Source organism: Nerophis lumbriciformis, linkage group LG21, assembly GCF_033978685.3.
Source record: "Nerophis lumbriciformis linkage group LG21, RoL_Nlum_v2.1, whole genome shotgun sequence".
In the NCBI taxonomy this organism is placed as follows: domain Eukaryota; kingdom Metazoa; phylum Chordata; class Actinopteri; order Syngnathiformes; family Syngnathidae; genus Nerophis; species Nerophis lumbriciformis.
In genome coordinates this window covers 19498546-19519990 of record NC_084568.2, presented here as the reverse complement: position 1 = coordinate 19519990, position 21445 = coordinate 19498546, and the positions used below count along the sequence as shown (strand labels likewise).

Sequence of the window (21445 nt, the reverse complement as noted above, 5' to 3'; positions counted from 1 at the left end):
GATCAAATGGTTTAAGGGCAAACACTGCAATGGAGTTTGGTCTGTGCCGATAAAAGTACTGAATTCGGTAGCCATCCCTAGTTTCATGTTTTATATTTGGAGACATCCATGACGTGACCATCAGAGTAAAGCGCGTCTAAAGCAGTTTGAACTGCTTAAAGTTGTAAACCTACCACGTGTAATAGTTTACTATACTTGCTGCAAAGGGAAATTATTCACTTCCTCCATGGTATTTGAGATGAAACCAAGTGTGTACTTTCCCGTCCAACAAGTTTTCACTTAAAACAATGGATTTGTCATTAAATAAATACACATTAACATTTTTAGCTGCATTAGAGAGCAGATAATTTTGTCTGTCACATTTAAAGTTGGGCAGTCTCAATTTTAACCATTTTCATCAAAACTATATTGGAAGCATGCATTTGTCCATAGTAATGAAAATGTTTTATGTATTAAAACATACAAAACACATACACAGATATGTGTTTTGTATGTTTTAATTTGTTCATTGTTATTTTTGATTCCAAAATATATTATGCATGTTTGGACTTTGGCCTTGTATTTGTGTAGTTATTGCCCGCTTTATGCCATTCAAGGAAGGTTTAGCATGAATACCACCCATAAATAATTTTCTCTTTTTGAATATTCAGGATGTTATCGTGGCTAAATAAGTGTCTATGGGCAGACTGGATTTGGTTTCCTGAAGGCCATGGTTGGGCCGACTTCAATAACCCCAAAGATGACATCGTCTTACCTCACGCTCCGGATCTCTGGGCTTTCATCCCCATTGCTATCTGTTTTCTGGTCATCAGACCGCTTTTTGAAAGGCAAGTTATCGTAACTATTTATGACCGCCATTTGCCTAATAATTCAAGTTAGCATCAAAATGTCAAATTGTTTTTTATGTGTACATTCTTTAAACAGTATATCCACCCTCTGTTGTTTCTTTTCAGGTGGGTAGCAATTCCTATGGCATCTGTGCTGGGTGTGAGTGACAAGAGACGTGTTTTTCCTCCCTTGAATTCCTCGCTGGAGGCCTATTTCTGCAACATATCCAAGCACCCCACACAGGTAAAATGACATAGCCACACACCTTGGTAATAAATATTGCAGTGACTTGAATGCATAGAGACAAAGCCACATGTTGCATGGTTCTACAAGGTTCACTCTAGACTGCCAGATTATGTGTGGTAGTTATTGGCGTGGTCACCATAACATCATTGAGTAATTTGCTATGATGATACGATTTTCTTTAAAGAGGCTCAAAAAATGTATACATAAATTTAAAACAAATCTGTTAATAGTATTTTAAAAAAAAGTTTTGCAATATTTTGAATGTTTGCTGCTTTTTGTACAATGTACTTTGCGATTTGTTCAAGTGTTAACTGACTTTTAATGACTTTTTTAAAACTAAAAATAACTTGCAACAAATTTAGCATCTTATTCTGGTGTTATCATAAAATGTACTCGTGTTTAGAGATTCTTAACGTCTGTCCCACGATGTCGCTGTCCCACAATGAGCATGACATCACACTTGCTTGGTTCTGTTGCTCTAGTTGGACTTTCTCTTCTTAAAAGTCGTCACTGTCCTCTTAATATTTGCTCATTTTGTAGATAGCTGTTCGCGGGTATATCTGCAATATATAAAAAATTGGGTCCACATTGCAGACATGCTGACAACGCTCCAGACTGTCTCAATGACATGCATTTTGTGTACATCCTGTTTCGGTAGCGCACTTTTCTGTGATTCAAATTATTTTTCCGGTGGTCAGGTTTTTAGCTACATCACTTGTCAATTGTGTGCAAATAATAGGCTATATGTATTAATTCATACTGTAACCACCAGATAATGTTAATGTTTTATGTTCGTGTGGTCTGGGTTTTATGTCAGTTTTTTCCCATGTTTTCAAACACACCGTCCGTGCCTGCAAGGTTATTGGCGGAGAATGACGAAGGTTGTTGTGCGTCGGGGGAAGCAAGGACTCACGAGATAAAGTGTTTGCACGGGAGTTAAAACTGTTGGAATTGTGCCGTTTGTTATCATAAGATTGCCAATAAAAGTTAAAAATAGTGTTGGACTTTGTGTGATTTCTTCTGGTGGCTACAGCAATTATATTATATTTAGTTTGTTTTCAAGTAAAAAAACTAAAATTATCTTCAAGGTGTAGCGGTAATGAAAATGCTGTGGCGGCACGCCACATTCAATTACATTAAGGGGAAATCCTGTTCTATTATGAGTAGTTAAAGCTGCTGTATGTCAATAGCTCATAATAACATTTTGGTAAACAACAAAAAATGTAAGGTTGAACACTAGGGCTGGGTGATATGGTTGAAAACTGTATCACTTTATAAGTGTTTTATATTGGTTAATATCAATGATTATTGATATGTTTTATGACCTATCGAAAACAAGGACCAGGAGAAAAATATATTAAATGTAAAGATTTTTATTTAAAATGTAGCATTCCTCTGATTATAATTCCCTCAGCTATTAAGGCAGAAGGGAAAGAAAATGTTAACACAACCATGGAAAACCGTAAATGTAAACAAAATTCTAAAATCACATTGAAGACTTAACAATAACCTATTTAAATTAAGGATATACAAATATAAGGAATAAGGAATACATAAGAAATACTTTATACAGTTTAACAAAATAGTGTAAAGTGTGAAAATGTAAACATTGACAAACCCTTGAGAAAAACTATTTTCTACAGGTTTAGTGCCAGCTGTGCTCAAGGGTGAGCACGGTGGTCTCTGGAGCACTCATTTTTAGTTTCTCTTCTCACTCCATGCAAAGAATCAACCGTGAGAAAAAAAAGATGTCGCAACTGAACTTAATAGTAACTGTTACCTGAATGGCTGCTAGTGTGTCACTCCCACTAATCAGTAATCACTTCCTGTGTTGCTCGGTTAGTTACCAGAGAGTGCAAGTGCCCTTATTCATGCACCCAACTTTCCTTCACAACTTCCGGCATTTTCTGACAAAGAAAAAAAAATATATATATGGAACGTTTTGTGGAACGCATTTTTAATTAATATTGAAAATGATTACGTGTCTGTCGCAACATATATTGATATCGTTCTATCACCCTGCCCAAATGACCACCGCCGGTTATCATATTTTACCATTAGTTGTTTAAAATAACAGATTACTACGAATTAAACTGAATGCAAATTGTCATTTGGCCAGGATAAAATGAGCTGTCACTTACAGCTGTCTGGTACACAGGTACATGCCCAGAGCACATGCACTTAGACAAAAGCATTCCAAGAGAAGCAACCATTGATTACCATAGGCTATACATTTAATGATCGATAACAATTACAGTGGAACCTAGATTTACACACTTAAGTGGTTCTTGAACAAGGTGCATAAGTTGAAAATGTTGTATATTGAAGCAAATTTCTCTGTAAGAAACAACATAAACATTCCAGCTTCGACCAAAGTCTATATTTCAGCAAATGTTTGGACATTTTTTTAATACATTTGTTTATTATTATTTTTGACATACACAGTCAATTAAACATGTCAAATGTTTTTATTTTCTCCCCCAAACAAGCAACCCACAAAAATCATATGAAAAATTATATTTAAATAATAAACTAGGGGAAAAAAACTCCCCAACACCGTGCAGCAATACACAAAAGCAGACAAAGGGTTCCTCAATTATCTAACTTTCAATTACTTTTAAATCAGGGTTAAATTTGAGAAGTCTTTTACATATTTTATACCAAAGAAGGTTCTCATTCCTCCAGGTCGTTGTCATCTCAGGGCATTCAATCGTTCGCAACTGGACTGCTTGGTTTTCTAGGAAGATGTTTTGCCGCTCATCCAAGTAGGTTTCATCAGTTGGTGCTCATACACTTAGATTGGTCAGATCAAGTCCAACGGTTGGTGCCAAAACCCCAAATATTTAATACTCCAAAAACCAGGAAGGTGTGCCTGGGCAAGGATGATTTTGCCCGATCGTAGTGAGAAAAAAACAACTGTTTTAATGCAAACGAGCAATCTTAACAGTCAAAGCCAATGACCGTCGTTGAAGTGGAAATTCCCCTCGTTAGCATTGAAGTGTTGTGTGACAGCACGATTGCTGTAGATCGACTACTACCAGTCCAAAATAGTCAGAATCCCACGCATAAGCATTCCATTCAGTTGTAAACAAACTGCACATATGACATTCCGGTCACCTTCGGAGGCTAAATTGCAGAGTCTTTTAGGAATGGTTCAAAGGACAGTGGGCTCGGGATCTTTCGGTGTGGAGTTAGCATGTTCTCCCCGTGACTGCGTGGGTTCCCTCCGGGTACTCCGGCTTCCTCCCACCTCCAAAGACATGCACCTGGGGATAGGTTGATTGGCAACACTAAATTGGCCCTAGTTTGTGAATGTGAGTGTGAATGTTGTCTGTCTATCTGTGTTGGCCCTGTGATGAGGTGGGGACTTGTCCAGGGTGTACCCCGCCTTCCGCCCGAATGCAGCTGAGATAGGCTCCAGCACCCCCTGCAACCGCAACCCCAAACGGGACAAGCGGTAGAAAATGGATGGATGGATGGATGGAGTCTTCTAGCCAACAAAGTAGTGAATGCTACAAAAAAAATGGAATTTGCTAAGGGTAGATGACTGATGTGCTACCCCCCATGTTTGTACAATATGAACACACATAAAATGCTTTAAAGTCTGTATATTTAGGGGGGATGTATTGACATTCTATTTATTAACAAAGCCAAAGAAACAACAACAGATTAACAGTCTTTCCCTATGCACCCGCCACATCCACACACACGTTGTCACAAAACTCTTCAACTTTACCTGCCAGGTTGCGACAATGATTAGGAGTAAAATAAAATACACTTTATTTGTCTGCCGCGTGAGTCTGGGGGAGAGGAGGCAGTGCTTTCTTTGGACTTATGTTGAGCTAACAAAACAGGGCAAAATTATGTAAAAAGGCACACAACTGTTGGAGGAAACGATGAGGGTTTGAGGGGTTTGTAAATTGAGGTTCCACTGTTATTACATTTTGCCAGATCGCTGTCATTAGCGGACAAAAAACATAATGTGGGGTGTAACGTGGGGGCGTCATTTACATGCCCTTAGCATAAAGTGGACTGGATACAATACTTGCAGTATGTTTTCAAATTTAGCGGCCACTCTACAGCTGCATATTCTGCGCTTTGACAATATGGCCTAGAAATATACTCCTTGATTTTTTTCACAAAAAATTGGATTTCTTATTTTTTTCCAAATGTTTTTTCCACCCCTACTTTTTTCAAGAAACCATTGAATGCAAATGACAGAGATAAATCAAAACATGTTTTTCTTAATTTAATTAAAAACTAGTAGTTTGAAATGAAACTGCATACACTGCATTTTACTCTTAGCAGAATTCAAATTTGTATAATGTTGTTCTTTTTAGACCTGATATAAATTGTACTTTTTATGGAATCATTTTCAAATAATTAAATTAAAGAGCTTCCCTTGGGAAGCAATACTTCTGCTTGAATAGAATACTTATGTTAACAAAAATGCAGCATTGCACATTTTGCATGTAAATACGTAATCTCCAACATTGAGATCAATAAAGTGCAAACTTCAAATTTCTGTCCTGAATAACATACTTATATAAATAAAAATGTAGTATTATACATTATTGTATCCAGATAAATATTGATGTAAAACATTGAGAGGACTATAGTTTGTTTCAGTAAGTAGACAACGTAAACGCAGCCGTTTTCATTCACGCAGAGCAACTGCAATCACTCTATGCATTGTGCTTCTTTCTCATCATACATGGCATCATCATACATACCTACTGTAAATGATTCCACCATAGTAAGGTACATTTTTAGCCCGGAGTTTGTTTGTTGTTGCGTCTTGTTTGCCTCGTAAAGAGTTGTATTTTCCGCACTCGACTGGATGCTTCGGTACTTTCAGATGCTGGAACAAGTTTGTTGTTCGGATGACTTTTTGAGAGGGACTTTGCAGCATGCAATCATTTGTTCCACGCCTGTTGCCGCTAAACCAAAGTGCAGACAACACTTTTCTTTTCAAACGTCTCGATCCCGTTAGCGTTAGCATTAGCCATGTTGTGCAACATGAGCCGCTAAGGAAGAAAGGGGACAGCGCAAGCTACAGAAGCTCCTGAGGGGCAAAACTTATGTCGGTGCAAGATTACAAAAAAACGATTTTTCGTCTGCAACAAAAAACTTGAATATATCGATAAAATCGATATATCGCCCAGGCCTAGCGTAACCGTTGCCCCTTTAAATAGAAACATATATATATATATATATATATATATATATATATATATATATATATATATATATATATATATATATGTAGCAAATAGGCTCACTATTGTCACTTGATTGTCAAAAGTCCAATAATTTCTTCTTTTCTTCTCTCATTTCTTCTCAGAGCTCTTTAGAAAAGCTAAGTAAGCAAACAAGCTGCTCAGTTCGACAAGTCCAGCGATGGTTCAAGCAGCGGAGGAACCAGGACCGTCCCAGCAAGATAAAGAAGTTTCAAGAAGCCAGGTAGCTATAAATTTTGTGTATGCCACACAATTTGTGTTTTAAATCAATCACAAGGGTGCATTTTATATAATTAAAATAGTTTAACTTTGGGCATTAAACCCCTTTCCTACATGGGAGGGAAACAAGTTGAGTACCCGCTAAGGCCCCCTTGCGTACTGCGGGTGCGTTGAGAGGACAGATCGATTGCCTTCATTAAAATAAATTAAATCTTTAAATACTAGAAAAAAGATTGTGTGCAGACAAATACATTTTTGAGAGTAAGAGATAACCTTTTTCTGCTTACAGTTTCAGCTGTTACCTCAGCCTTCCTTAGAGCGGTCGCCGTTTCCTGGTGTGTCGTGTCTAAAAACAGCTGGCTGTGTTTTGACCTCCCACATCTTTCATTGTCTGCATGCGAGAATCTTTTACGAATCGTGTTGGATTTTTCAACGTGTCAAACGGCGGCTCGTTGTGACGCACTGCTCGTAGACACGGAGCTCGTCACGTGCCTCCGGCTGGCCCAATCCCGTGTGCTGCACCAAAGCTGAAGTCCTCACTAAACTATCCAATCTCTATATCTTTTTTTTTTATCAGACTGGTTTAGCCTTTTTTGGAGATATAAGAACTATACGCTACTTTGTATATAAAATGGCAACCGTGGAGGATTTTAGCATGCATGTTCATGTACGGACCAGTTTAAAATTGTAATGTACTGTATATGGCGAACTCGTGGAAAGCGCTTGGGGAAAAACTTTACCATACAGTATAGGACATATCTGCTCACGTAACTAAGGCAAAATATGTCACTAAAGTCTCAAAATCTCAATGGCCTGTTTGCAAAGAGGCAAAAGTGTCTTAATATCTCCCGTGAGTTGGGGATTCCAAATACACAAAAACAGGTGCCAACAGGTAAGAAAAGTTGTTTTGCATAGTTTGAAAAAAAATGCTGTATAGTGGACTGATCGTTGACTATGGGCAAAATCTAACAAATTTGATTCGACTAAAAAGATCCTTAGTCGAACGCAGCCCTAGTTTACACTGAAGTCATCCATGGCATTGCTGTCTTTTTAAAATGTTTTTAAGTACCAAGAAAATATTTTCTGTGCATTTTCCACCTTATTGCGCACAACAAGAATACATTTTGGTGTAAATGGGAATAGAAATGTTGGCGTGAAGCTATTTTCACACCTTGCCTATTACTCTGAATGTATCAAGATGTTATGTGAAAGTCTAACACAAAAGGGGTCAAAAATTGCGAAGTTGAAGGAAAACATGTGCTTGGGAGTTGTAACGTTACAAAGTGTGGAACATTTCAATGAATATGAACAATTTTTCAATCCACCGTAAATATAACTTTACTCTTAATATGCGCACCATAAGCTTTTCATATAGTTGCAAGTTTGGAGTGTTCCAAGTGTTGCTGTACTTTTTTCCCAAACTGCCTAATGCTTCTGTTTCTCTTGTTTGCCACGTGCAAATAAAGGTCTGAGGCTGTTTGTACAAGGCTGTTTGTAAGTACAGTCAAATGGAAGCATCCAGCCATTTTCTACTGCTTACCCTGTTCAGGGTCGCAGAAAAACTGGAGCCTTTCCCATCTGTCTCTGGGTGAAAGGTGGACTACACTCTGAACTGGTCACCAGTCAATTATGGAGACTTAGAGAGAGAGACTTAGACTTCCTTTATTGTCATTCAAATTTGAACTTTACAGTACAGATAAGAACAACATTTCATTGCATTAGCTCGTTGTAGTGTATGATAAAAGAACAATAAGGTGCAGAGTGTTTGCATTTACAAAAGAAGGTGCAGATATAAATAGATTATTGTACAGATAAATATATTGCACTTTTGCATTTGCATCCACGTTTACGGATGTATGTTATATTGTGTTTATAGTCCAGCGAGTTAATCCGTTTTTGGGGGGAATTGAGGGTATTATTATGATGCGTTCAAGAGTCTTATGGACTGAAGGAAGAAGCTGTTACAGAATCTGGAGGTTCTGCTACGAAGGCTGTGGAACCTCTTTCCAGAGTCCAGCAGTGAAAACAGTCCTTGGTGGGGGTGGGAGGAGTCTTTTCTCAGTCCTGGTCAGGCAGCGGCTTATTGGGCAAATATAGACAACCATTCACACTGTCCGTCATTGTGTGTGACCCAAATTGCCTGCACAAAAGTCAGGCAAGTCAACCGCTATAGACAGTCTGTGACTTTGAATAAAAGCATGTGTTTTGATAAAAAGTGTAGTTGGATGACTAGTGTCTTGCATGGTGTTAAGTAAAATAACGTTGATAAAGGTGCACGGAACACAGAACTTAATGTTCAAATAATATCTGACTTTAATGTTTTTTTGTGTAAACATTTTCTCTTTACAGTTGGAGATTCACCTTTTACTTGCTTGCTTTCTTCGCTGGCCTGGCAACCCTTATTGATGTAAGTCAAAGTAAAGAATAAAACATAACACATTGCAACTATGAAATCCTGTCAATGACCGCAGGTACAGCATATTTATCTTCTGTCTCGTTGACAGACTTTTCAATGTAAAAAATTGTAACACTTGTCTTTTATCTTAGAAACCATGGTTCTATGATATGACGAGGATGTGGGATAACTTCCCCAAAATGGTATGCTTACTCTATATCATGCTGTAACTGTCATTTTGTTGTCTTTTATGGCTTTTCCACTTAGGGGTCGACACAGCAGGTCAAAAGCATGTATGGATGGGTACCGAATTCGCCACTTTAATAGGCAACGACCGTATTCTGTTGGTACTACCGGGTACAGATTCACGTAAAGTCAAACGGTACCATATTGCCTTGCCTTTTGTTGCACGTGACATCACGTCGGGTTGCAGACTCTGCACCAGCTCAAGCACTTGGCAGGGAAACAAACAGAGCAAACTCAGCCGGATTGTCTATATGTAATGTTGCATTTCTCCATGCAAACAAAGCAAAAGTAAGGCTCCACTTTTTAAAATGCGCTAGCTAATTAACAGTGGATTGACATATTACCGTTAGCGATTCTACAAAGTAATTTCAACACCTCCAAATTTGGTATTCAAAACTACAACTGAGATGCATGTTACAAGTACACTATTTACATTATAAACACTGGTAGGGCTCAACAAAATACAAGACTGCCAATTCAGCTCAAAGGCAAAGACTACTTCCTTGCTACGGCCACACGCTTTAGCTTATATACTACTGCCATCGAAAGTCTTGGAATTGCAACTAGATGCAAAGTCTATACTATACTTTCAAATGAGACTCAGAAGTGTAAGAAAACAAGCTATAACAATTGGACAGCGCAGTTATCAATGTCATCTCAGTGTAACATTTTGAATTAACAAAAATGTAATTATAACATTTACAAACACAACAAACACAAAAGTACCAAAAAAGGCAAAAATTGTAACCGATGAGTATTGGTATTGATTTCCAGGTATGGGGAATTGGTACCGTATCGCTTAAAATGTGAAAGGTACACGTCCCTAAATGCGTGATTAGAGTTTGGTTCGTTTTTTATGCCAAACCCTTTCCTTCTTAATCTGGGCTTGTGGTGGCTGGGTGTTGGCGTAGGGCAACTACTCACAGCAGCAACACAAACAGATCACGGTCTACCGTCTTTATGACAAAAACATTCATGTGTGACAAAAGGGAGTTTTTTGCGCTATTTAAATACTTCAACATCCAAACATGGGCAAATATTCCTAAATAGTTTGGGAAATGTATGTACATTTTATATGCTTCCATGTTTTTTTAAGTGTACAGTAGAACCCGTTTCTGTCGACAGGTTAAATCACCAAAATGATTCCCGAGCGCGGCCACTGTTGCTGCTCAGTGCTCCCCTCACCTCCCAGGGGATGGGTCAAATGCAGAGGGTAATTTCACCACACCTAGTGTGTGTGACTATCAGTGGTACTTTAACTTTTAACCCCTTTAAGGCAACCAACTCATTATGTCCAGGTTTGCTGTGTTTATATTGCTAAAAAGGGCCAGCTTCTTCGACTTAGCAATAACTAAGAATTTCAAATTTGTGTTTTGTGTAACGGAGTTACTTATTTTTGTAACTGACAAAAGAAATGAACAAAAAAAAATGTCCGCTGTAGAACACGTATGATTTTTGTTAGCTCTTTTTGGCCAGCCTGTATTATATGCAACATTTTTTTTCTTCAATGCATAACATCAACTATTTATTTTTCCCCCCAGCCAATATTACAGTCTCAATACTGGTACTACATGACTGAACTGGGCTTCTATGTGTCCCTGATTGTGAGCGTTGCATCAGATGTCAAACGTAAGGTAAGCCGTGTGGGCAGTCTAAATGTTTACTCGCCGTCAAACCAAAAAGTTTGACTTGTTAGTGTGTACTTTTAGAGCGTCAAACGTGTTCAATTTCACTTATACCTTCATTGCTGATGGTGTGTTTCACAAGGTGCTAAATGCGTTAATGTGTGACTGAAGCGAGCAGTGATGGAAAAAGTCCCGTGATGCCGACAGCTTAGCCATTTTTGCATACAGGGCAAAAAAACGAAAGTATCCATGCTTAAGTTTGTCATTAAATCTGTCGTTTATCATTGCCATAAACTCCAGTGCATTAATGAAACAGAATCCTCCTTTTTTGGGATGTGAAACTATATAAATGTGTAATCTTGTCATGGTATCTTGGAATTACCCAATAAATTCATATTTTGGTGACAAACACCACTTTGCATTGCACTATACTAACTTAAAAGGGACCTACGATGATTTTCCACTTTTCTGACTATAAAATATTGTTAAAATGTTGGATGTTCATGTTAAACAATCCCTAAGTGTCAAATCATGCATTTGGGCAGTGCACGATGCCTCTGAACACTATTTTTTGCAGTCCTTTTTAACAGTAAGTCCTTTTGTGGGCATTTCTAGTATACAGTATACTGTCAGCCAGCCTCCTCCTGTGCTTCAGGCTGTGAGACGATTTTCTGCAACTTATACAACCTCCTTTGTCATTCCTTCTCATCTCATGCCGTCCCGCCAACTCTGATGTCTTCAAAAGAGAAATATTTTGTTTAAAAAGTTGGTCTATGACATTTTACACAGCACTGTTTTGTCAAGATGAAGCACTGCGAAATTGGATTAGCCACTAAACTCAGATGGAAAAAGACGGCAACATTACTCCTTGGTTTGAGGAAACAATAGAAGTAGGATAAAGTATTATTTTCATCTAATCGTGGCATGTGCGCAATACCAATGGCATAAATGTTAGTAAAAGCAGCTTTTTTATGTGACTCTGTATTGATCTGAGAGTGGGCAGGTGTACCTAATGATGTGACCTGTTAATCTATATACTGTTGAAAATCTCTATCGGTACAAACGGTGGGAAATGGATGGATGGATGTTTGTCTTAAATATATTTTAACAATACACTTTTGAAAAATATAAATTCTGATACCTATGTATAGGGTGGGGCGTGGAGGGTTTCATTTGCAATCGAAAGCTATCACCTCCACATGCGAACCGTTTGCTAAAAATTTGACTTTGGAGCAGAAGTTATACACAAGAATATCCAATACGTATTATCCAGACCACATTGGAAGTGTGTTGACTATAGATTAAAATGATCATTAAAATGATCATACTGTAGATACTGTATACCCTTAAACCTCAAAGTAACTGGGTTCTGCTGGGTTGTGTTCGTTGCCATGGTAATTTCTCATAATCAATAAACACATGTCCATGGTATCAGAATAACTAAGGCTAAAACCACAAAGGGTAATTGATTTTAGTGTGGAAAAAACCTGTTCTAACAACAAGCTCTTAAATTGGGCAAATGTCATAAACAAGTGACTAGTCTAAGACCATGTGGTGAATAATTTAATAAAACAAAACTCTAATGCCACAGACTTTGCCTAGTTTGACCACTAACACATCGTACTAATGGTAAAAGTATAATGTATCTACCACTAAAACCCAGTGAACAAGCAGTATTGTTGAATTCGATATCGCCAGTAACCATCAAGGTCTACGTGGTTATGGTTTGAATTTATTTCAAACATGCGTACAGTTACAATATGGTACATCGCATATTTCCACTTTCTCATTACAGCATGTCTGAAAAGGAGTAGGATGAAGCAGAGCTTTTTTAATTAATTTTTTCATAGCAATTTCAAACACGCTTGTAGTTCTATGCTTAATTTGTCATACAAACTAATTTAATAGTCAATAAAGTTCTCATGAGTAAATAGTTGTTTATAAATTGTGATTATCATGAGGTGAATAAGATTATCTCCTATTCCTCATGCAGGTGATAGTTAATATGCTACATATCAGTGGTTCTTAACCTGGGTTTGATCGAACCCTAGGGGTTCGGTGAGCCGGCCTCAGGGGTTCGGCGGAGCCTGCGCCGCGGAGGTCAAGACACACCCAACTCATCGTGTAAATAAAAACTTCTCCCTATCGGCGTATTATGGATACCCTCAAACAATCCATCCATCCATCCATTTTCTACCGCTTGTCTCGTTCGGGGTCGCGGGGGGTGTTGGAGCCTATCTCAGCTCCATTCGGGCGGAAGGCGGGGTACACCCTGGACAAGTCGCCACCTCATCACAGGGCCAACACAGATAGACAGACAACATTCACACTCACCTTCACACACTAGGGCCAATTTAGTGTTGCCAATCAACCTATCAACCTAACAAACAATGTTACCTCTAATTTTCCATCTGATTTGCAGATGTGTAATTTGTTGTGAGTTCATGTGTTGGTTTTGTTCTTTGAACAAGGGGATGTTCATGCACGGTTCATTTAAGCACCAATAAAAAAAAAAACATAACTTTGTCTTGAATTTGAAATTATTATTGTTTTAAATTTTTCACTAAAGAAGGGCTCGGTGAATGCGCATATGAAATTGGTGGGGTTCGGTACCTCCAATAAGGTTAAGAACCACTGCTATATTATGCTACATATAAAGAGGCACTAAGAGCTTTGATGCTAGTTTGACAAGCGGTAACTGAGGCCCTCTGTGGTTTTCCTGAATGCCATAGTGTTGAAACATGTTTTGCAACTGTTTTGGTGAAGGGACCTATAATGATTTTAATATAAATTTAAAACACTTCTTTGTGGTCCAGATAATACTTATTGAATATGCTTTGGTATAAATTTGGCTCCACAAGACAAATTAAGAAATCGTTTTTTTTTTGTGGAGACTTGTCCAGGGTGTACCCCGCCTTCTGCCCGAATGCAGCTGAGATTGGCTCCAGCACCCCCCGCGAACCCAAAAGGGACAAGCGGTAGAAAATGGATGGATGGATAGTTTGTCTGCGTCATGTTCAATTCTGTAGGCGTTCCCAGATTGCAAATGAAACCTCTTCTCCAATATAATCCAATTTATCCTTTGAAAATGTAGTTTATATATATATATATATATATATATATATATATATATATATATATATATTTGCGTTGTCACCGCTATTTTTTTTCCAGACATGGCCGAAAATAAACCTCAGAACATTGTATGGATTCGCCCGGTCACATCATTAGGTACATCTGCACACTCGCCGATCGGTTCAGACTATGCACAAAAAAGCAGCATTTATGTGTCATGTCTGTGTTACTATGCGCAAGCCAAGATTACATAAAAATAATACTGTGTCGTCCCTTTTTTGTGTGCTTCCTCACATCATGACGCTCCTCCCCCTCTTGCTGAGTTTTTAGTACGTCCACCTCGCTCTGACGTCACGTCGTAGTCAGACTGCAAAACCCAGCAAACAGAGGCATCCAAAATTGCATGAACCTGATGATTTGGCATTGTTTAACACGAGTATCCAACATTGTAACCACATTACTAAGTCAGAAAAGATGTATAATGTTTGTATGTCGATCATTACAGCTCATTCGATTAGCACTAAGTTTTTCTTCTCACACAATTTTGTTTGCTCTCTGCAGGATTTTAAAGAGCAAATAGTTCACCACGTTGCCACCATCGTCCTCCTCAGTTTCTCCTGGCTGGTCAACTATGTCAGGGGCGGGACTTTGATCATGGTAGTACACGACGCAGCTGACTATCTTATGGAGGTACTACACCCAGCTTAGATCTTGCTGATTATTTAATGGGCCAAAGGTATATTCTACAAATTTGTTGTTCAGTATGTTTAATTTTATATAACAAGAACCAGGATGTTTCTTCTTTTTTAAGCAGTTAATTTGAACACCATCATGTCACATCACAGCATCACACTTCATTCCAAACCCTGATGATGGCCAAAAGGTGTTATCTAAATTACAACTTACTCTTACGCACACCCTTTTTCGTTCTTTGGAAGTCTAAAAAGCTCTGTGATTGACATGGAGCTTGGATTTTATGATTAACTCAACATGTCATCCAATTGTGGAACATGCAGTAACTATGTATGAAGAAAATTAAGACGATTCTAATAACAACCAGTTAAATGGGGCAAATGAAGAAAACTACATTTTTTTTCAAATAATTCAGGACAAGCCTAATCTATTACAGTGGAACCAGTTGACCAATTAAGTCCTGGTCCACCATGTTTTTTATTCTAAAAATTGCCCACTTACGTTGTAGTTTCTCTAAAAAACTGTATGTCGGTTTGTTTTTGTCTATTATTTAGCAACATAACTCAAAAAGTTATGGATTAATTTTGCTGAAACTTTTAAGAAAACGTCTGCAATGGAAAAAGTGTAAATTTTGGGGGTGATCCAAATTATTTTTACTAGGTTACGTTTACGTTACAAGGAAGAACTTCTCTCTCTCTGTGTGTGTGTGTGTGTGTGTGTGTGTGTGTGTGTGTGTGTGTGTGTGTGTGTGTGTGTGTGTGTGAGCTTCGCTTCGCTGCATTCACTCACAGAGACAAAGATAGTGGATGATTGACAAGAGGGTTTACTTCATTTTGCTTTAGAACAAACATGGTCAATACTCTTGCAGCCTTTTTGAAAGCGACAATTGCACACAACGGACGTACATGGTCTTGGCAATTTAATTTATCCTTTGATATGCTGGGGTTTGTTTGTTTGTTAGTAATATAGCTCAAAATAATGCCAGGCTGAGTGAGGTCTGTGCTCTCTTGAGGGCTTCTCATTGCTTATGTGGGTCCGATAGATATGTGGTTATGTCTTTATCAAAACAAGGAAGGTGAGAGGGGAGACAGAAAATGAAATGTTACTAACTTCAAAGCTTCGACAAAGATACTTTTTTGTGTGAAACATGTCAGCTGTTATTTTATCCCCCTTTCCATAACTAACAAAATGCATCCATGTAAAATGACGTAGGTTAAAACTTGGTTGTAGGTGTTTAACGCCCATTCTCCAGACGTCTCAGGCAAAAGTCTAAAGATAAAAGTGCAAGCAGGCAAGCAGTGGCTATTTTGGGTTACATCGACAACTGATAATGTCGACTTCAGTCAGCCAGTTTGACGTAAATTACATTGATGATTTTCAGCATTGCATGACATGCTTTGGACATAGGTACTGTAGCGACCTCCTTTCCTTGTACAATGCAACAAGAAAACATGTGGCATGCAGAAAAATGTACCTTAAAATAATTTCTAAGACTGAATTCTACAGTTAATTATCTGAAAAAATGTGCAAAGACAAACATTAAGACACCAAATGGGACAACACAAAGTTGCAGAAAACATCCCCCTGCCGCCTCCCAATGAATGCTACTGTCTTACTGTTGTTTTAATATGTCAAAAGGACCGCTGTGTTAATGGTCCTTTTTAAAATAAGGCTTTTTGTACTGTACTGAAGGGGAGCATCACTTTGGCGTATTCTGTCTTTGGGTTTTTTCTCTGTCTAAAAATGTGTTTTATGTGTAGTGTCTGTCCCCTTGAGGTGGAAACATGTAAATGGTAACACTTGTGTTTTGTTCCAGTCAGCCAAGATGTTCAACTATGCAGGTTGGAAGAGGACCTGCAACTGCATCTTCACAGTCTTTGCTGTTGTTTTCATCATCACCCGCCTCTTCATTTTCCCTTTCTGGTAAAGATCCTGTTCTTACAATGAGTCAGTCACAAGCCAAAATAGTTGTTGGGCGCAGCCCTCGTCACGACTTTGAAAACCGGTACAACAACTGACAATTAACATTTGCATTGAACGTCTTTGAAAGGTACGATAGTCATCAAGGCAACCCTTAGAAACATTATTAGGTGTGTCCTGATACGATGTTTTCACTTCCAATACGATACCCATATTGGAGTCTTGAGTGTTGGCCATCTGATATCGATAATAATCCGATACGGTATCAGCAGGAATCATAGCACATACCTTTTTATACATTTATACTGTGGAATGTTAGAAATGGTTGATCAATTAAAATTATTCAAACAGAGAACAATGGCATTAAAGTACTGAAGGCCTAGGTGGGAAACGCACGGCCCGCCACTGTATGAAAGTAACACAAACATTATAAACAAGGTAATATGGTAGAAAAAACAATTCCACCCGGACAATAAGCAAATTATTGACAATGCAGGCCTTGTCTTATGGGCCTTTGGTGGTTGTGATGAACACTGCTCTGCTTTGTCTTCCTGTGCAGCATCTTACACGCCACGTGTGTGTACCCTCTGACCCTCTACAAGCCCTTTTTTGGCTTCTACTTCTTCAACGGGCTATTGATACTGCTGCTGGCTCTGCACGTCTTCTGGGCAGTGCTCATCCTGCGCATGGTCATCAAATTCCTCCCCGGCAACGTATGAAGCGTCACTTCTATAAACCCAACAACCTCAATTAAGGGAAGGTGAGACGTGGACGACCATGTCTTGTTTTCTGTTCGCAGGGCATAGTCGAGGACGAGCGGAGCGACAAAGAGGAGACGGAGTCTGACGAAGAAGATGGTAGTGGCAATGGTAATAGAAGGATGAAAAATGGCCACATGCAGAACGGTCACGCTCCTCTCAACAACAACCGCAGTAAGATGGACTGAGTGGACTGTGAGAGCAACTGTGCCAAAAATCTGAGCCCTTCAAGTGGCACTTGGAAGGCAGCGAACGGGAGTGTGGCTTGGAGAGAGGCAACACACACACACACACACACACACACACACACACACACACACACACACACCTTACCTAATATTGAACAAAGAACATATCATGATCAAGTGCCTTTGGTACTAAGGTGTCTTTTCTCATTACCCAATCACATTTTGTTGTTGCCACACTGCTTGTAGCTTTTTCTTGTCACTGGAAGTCTTTTTGGAGCTGCTGAGGATTGGACAGACATTCCTTTCCCTGCGCAACAGTTTCTGATGTGACACTGCGGCCTTTAAACCAAACGGCTTATGGCTAATTGCGCTAGTCTTCTCGGCAAGTACACTGTCTTAGTATGGGCCATTTGCGTTAGTTGCAGTAATGCGCAGAGCAAAATAAGTCAAGAGGGTTTAACAGTTGGTGAGCTGCCATGGTCTAAACTGAGGAATAATTCAGTTTTGTTGTCATTTTTCTTTGCCTTTCTCGATACCAAACAAAACACATTCACGGTCCAAAATCATTTTAACATGTTGGTCTTGCTGATGTTTCAATTTATATATTTTTTTAGTTCATATGATTTTTGCTTTCAATTCCCAGTTAAATGAGAAAAAAATTGTTGAGTGTCGCTCAAACTTTTACAAACTTGTCCAAAGTGCGGCCGTATTCTACAAAAAACAATCATTATTCATGAGCTATGTCATTAGATATAGTACAACCCGCTTATGTTGACGTCCCGCATGTGTCGACCATCCCTTCAAGACCCGATCAACTGTGTTGATACTAAAAAGTGCACGCTTAAGTCCACTTCCACATACATGGTCGACCGCTTCTGTTGACACAAAATTTATGTGACAAATTAATTGTTTACTTTCTTGCAGCATGAAAAGACAAATGCGACATAGCTACTCTTTGTAGTAACGCAGCATCAAAACGTGCACACAGTGACTTCCTGTTCAGTGCAAAATAAGCCTAAACTAAAAACACAGTAGTATTAACTTGGGTTCTACCACAGCAGCTAAAAACACGCACACATACAGTACAGGCCGAAAGTTCGGACACATCTTCTCATTTCAATGCGTTTTCTTTATTTTCATGACTATTTACCTTGTAGATTGTCACTGAAGGCATCAAAACTGTGACACCTGTGAAGTGAAAACCCTTTCAGGTGACTACCTTTTGAAGCTCATCGAGAGAATGCCAAGAGTGTGCAAAGCAGTAGTCAGAGCAAAGGGTGGCTATTTTGAAGAAAATAGAATATTAAACATATTTTCAGTTATTTCACCTTTTTTTGTTAAGTACATAACTCCATATGTGTTCATTCATAGTTTTGATGCCTTCAGTGACAATCTACAATGTAAATAGTCATGAAAATAAAGAAAACACGTTAAATGAGAATGTGCGTCCAAACTTTTGGTCAGGACATACAACAAAATGATGCATGGACAAATACAGGAAATACCCCATTGGTTAAAACATTTGTAAGTGTGCAGGCAATGGCTAGTTTGGGTATCGGTTTTAGTTTACGTCGACAACTGCTTAAGTCGAGACAGTGAGTCAGTCTGAGGGACGTCAACAAAAGCGGCTTCCTCTCTAGTACAGAAATTCGCAACACAAAGCTAAGCTGAGTACAGTTAGCCTAGCATGTATTGTGACCTACGCTACATTGGATTGATTTTAGCATCTTCAATGTACAAAATTGTATCAAAATGACCCTTCAATTTTCATGTATGCAGCCGTCGTTTGTAAAAGTTGAGACACTCCTATATTCATAAGTCCGTAACATTTCTTTTCAGTGTTTTTTTTTAACCAAAGATGCACTTTATGGCTTTCTCTTTGGCTCAAACCACATTCAGTGTTACATTTCAATCCCAGTGTAATTGACTGACTCTATTGGGTCCTGATTTGTTTTTGCGTTGTGCTTTAATATCCACCAGAGATTGGCTTTCATCAGTGTTTTCTTTCAGTTTGTCAAAAGAATGTTGAATGAAGAGCTTAATTTGTTTCATCGTAAAGAGGTGTTGAAAGAAATTTTACAAGTGCCTTTATCATTTGGACTTCCTTTTTTTTTTTTGTCACCAAGTGCTATTTCGTGTCCCAACAAAAATGTGCACTCTGGGCCTCGACTCACCTTGTTTTCCTTTACACCTCAAGTCCTGCGTCCTTCAAAGAGTTTTGCCTTTATGAAAACAAGTGTTTTTAGTCTGTGTCATGTGTTGCTGGGATGTAATATCAGACTGAGTATATTAATGGAATATCCAGTAAATATTTTTTACTGGAAGTAAAGTCAAAAAGATTTTAAACAAGCTTGAAGGGTAAAGTAAATTTGACTAAGCTACAGTAGTCTTAAATACTTAATTCCAACAGTTGAGGAAAGTTTTTTCCTGTTCCAACGCACATTCGTAGCCTGGTTCTCTTTCACCCTCTGGATGGACACAAATTCGCACAGTAGACACTTAAAATGTTGGAGGAAAGCTGCCTGCAAATATGGAGTGCCGTAAAACTTAACACAAGAACACCTCTTTCACTGGTTTAATGTTCAGAGAAACATATGCAGGCTTTGCTTCTTTCAAAATAAAGCCAATTTTAGTTCCCTCTGCTTCCGTGGTACTTTGATTTATTTGCAACCTTAAAAGCCTTGAATGCTGTTTGCATACAGTCATGTCCAATCTCTTCACACTTCATCAAGACTTCATTTTATTGTTTGCAGGGTCAGTTTCTACGCTGCTTTCCTATCCAGTTGCGGTCCAATGTTGGCTTTCCATACCCTCCTCCTGGCTTAAATTCTTCAATTTCTCCTTATGTCACCTGGTTTGGTAGCACAGCAGTTTAGAATGTCGTGCAACCCTATTGGTGCCGTGGATGAGCCGGGAGAACAGTGTATGTGGTGTTTGATTCACTTGTGAGCTGTGTAGACTTATCAAATTCCTGCTCAAGTATTAATAAGGGCTTTACGGGTACACAGGAGGCCGCAACATTCAAGTGCACGCCTTGAATCTTGCATGAGTGTGAGTATCCACTATCCCTCAAGTTGTAGGGGCATAAATCTGTTCACACGTATACAATGTTATCAGGGATACAGTGTAATGTTCCCTGAGGTGTGTGTGTGTGTGTGTGTGTGTGTGTGTGTGTGTGTGCGTGCACACGCACTTGTATGCAGAAGCTGATGAGTATTGTGTAACTGACATAGGGAAGTGCCCAGAGGACCAACACGGGACATGGGAACCCAGACCGGAAGGACCCAGTAGTCTACCGGACTACATGCTGCTAGAATGGATGCATGGTAAGTCAGAAATCTATAACATTTTTAAAAATGATATACTTTTTTAGCTTATTGTTGCGATTATAGTGTGAATGTTTGTAGAAAATCAATAATATAGAAATAGTACTTATGACGAACTTGTACTTGCTTTGAAAAAAAGATGCAACAGTAATGTTAGGATGTCCCCATGAATGTGGCAGGTTTAGAAGTGTAACAAAATGTATAGGGGTGTGTGTGTGTGTGTGTGTGTGTGTGTGTGTGTGTGTGTGTGTGTGTGTGTGTGTGTGTGTGTGTGTGTGTGTGTGTGTGTGTGTGTGTGTGCAAGTTAAACCACATGGCTTGCTTGTCTTGTTTGGTTGAATTTATTGAGCTACTGTCTGCAATGTTTCAAATAATCAAGGACAGATTCTTGGACAAAGTTAATATGTTAATCAGACATGTCCAACTTGGGATAACATTTGTATTGTCCTGTAAGTGTCTTTATTTCTACAGTTATATATTTGTAAATCTCAACATAATTTATCATTCGTTCTACTAGGTCAGGGGTCGGCAACCCGCGGCTCTAGAGCCGCATGCGGCTCTTTAGCGCCGCCCTAGTGGCTCTCTGGAGCTTTTTCAAAAATGTATGAAAAATGGAAAAAGATGAGGGGAAAAAATTAAATATTTTTTGTTTTAATATGGTTTCTGTAGGAGGACAAACATGACAC

The 21445-nt window shown here is 38.8% G+C and overlaps 1 protein-coding gene across 2 annotated transcripts in view; it reads left to right on the top strand.

Moving 5' to 3' along the window:
- Positions 1 to 20075, top strand: part of LOC133621001 (ceramide synthase 2-like) — a 34096-nt gene extending 14021 nt beyond the window's left edge. For both annotated transcript variants that reach the window (XM_061982757.2, XM_061982758.2), the window contains exons 2-11: positions 651 to 827; positions 954 to 1071; positions 6419 to 6537; positions 8883 to 8940; positions 9081 to 9131; positions 10716 to 10808; positions 14436 to 14564; positions 16384 to 16490; positions 17047 to 17200; positions 17287 to 20075. In XM_061982757.2, coding sequence (XP_061838741.1) covers positions 652 to 827; positions 954 to 1071; positions 6419 to 6537; positions 8883 to 8940; positions 9081 to 9131; positions 10716 to 10808; positions 14436 to 14564; positions 16384 to 16490; positions 17047 to 17200; positions 17287 to 17433 — 1152 coding nt within the window. In that variant the 5' untranslated portion in view covers position 651 and the 3' untranslated portion in view covers positions 17434 to 20075. The remainder of the gene's footprint in view (positions 1 to 650; positions 828 to 953; positions 1072 to 6418; positions 6538 to 8882; positions 8941 to 9080; positions 9132 to 10715; positions 10809 to 14435; positions 14565 to 16383; positions 16491 to 17046; positions 17201 to 17286) is intronic.
- Positions 20076 to 21445: the final 1370 nt, after the last annotated feature.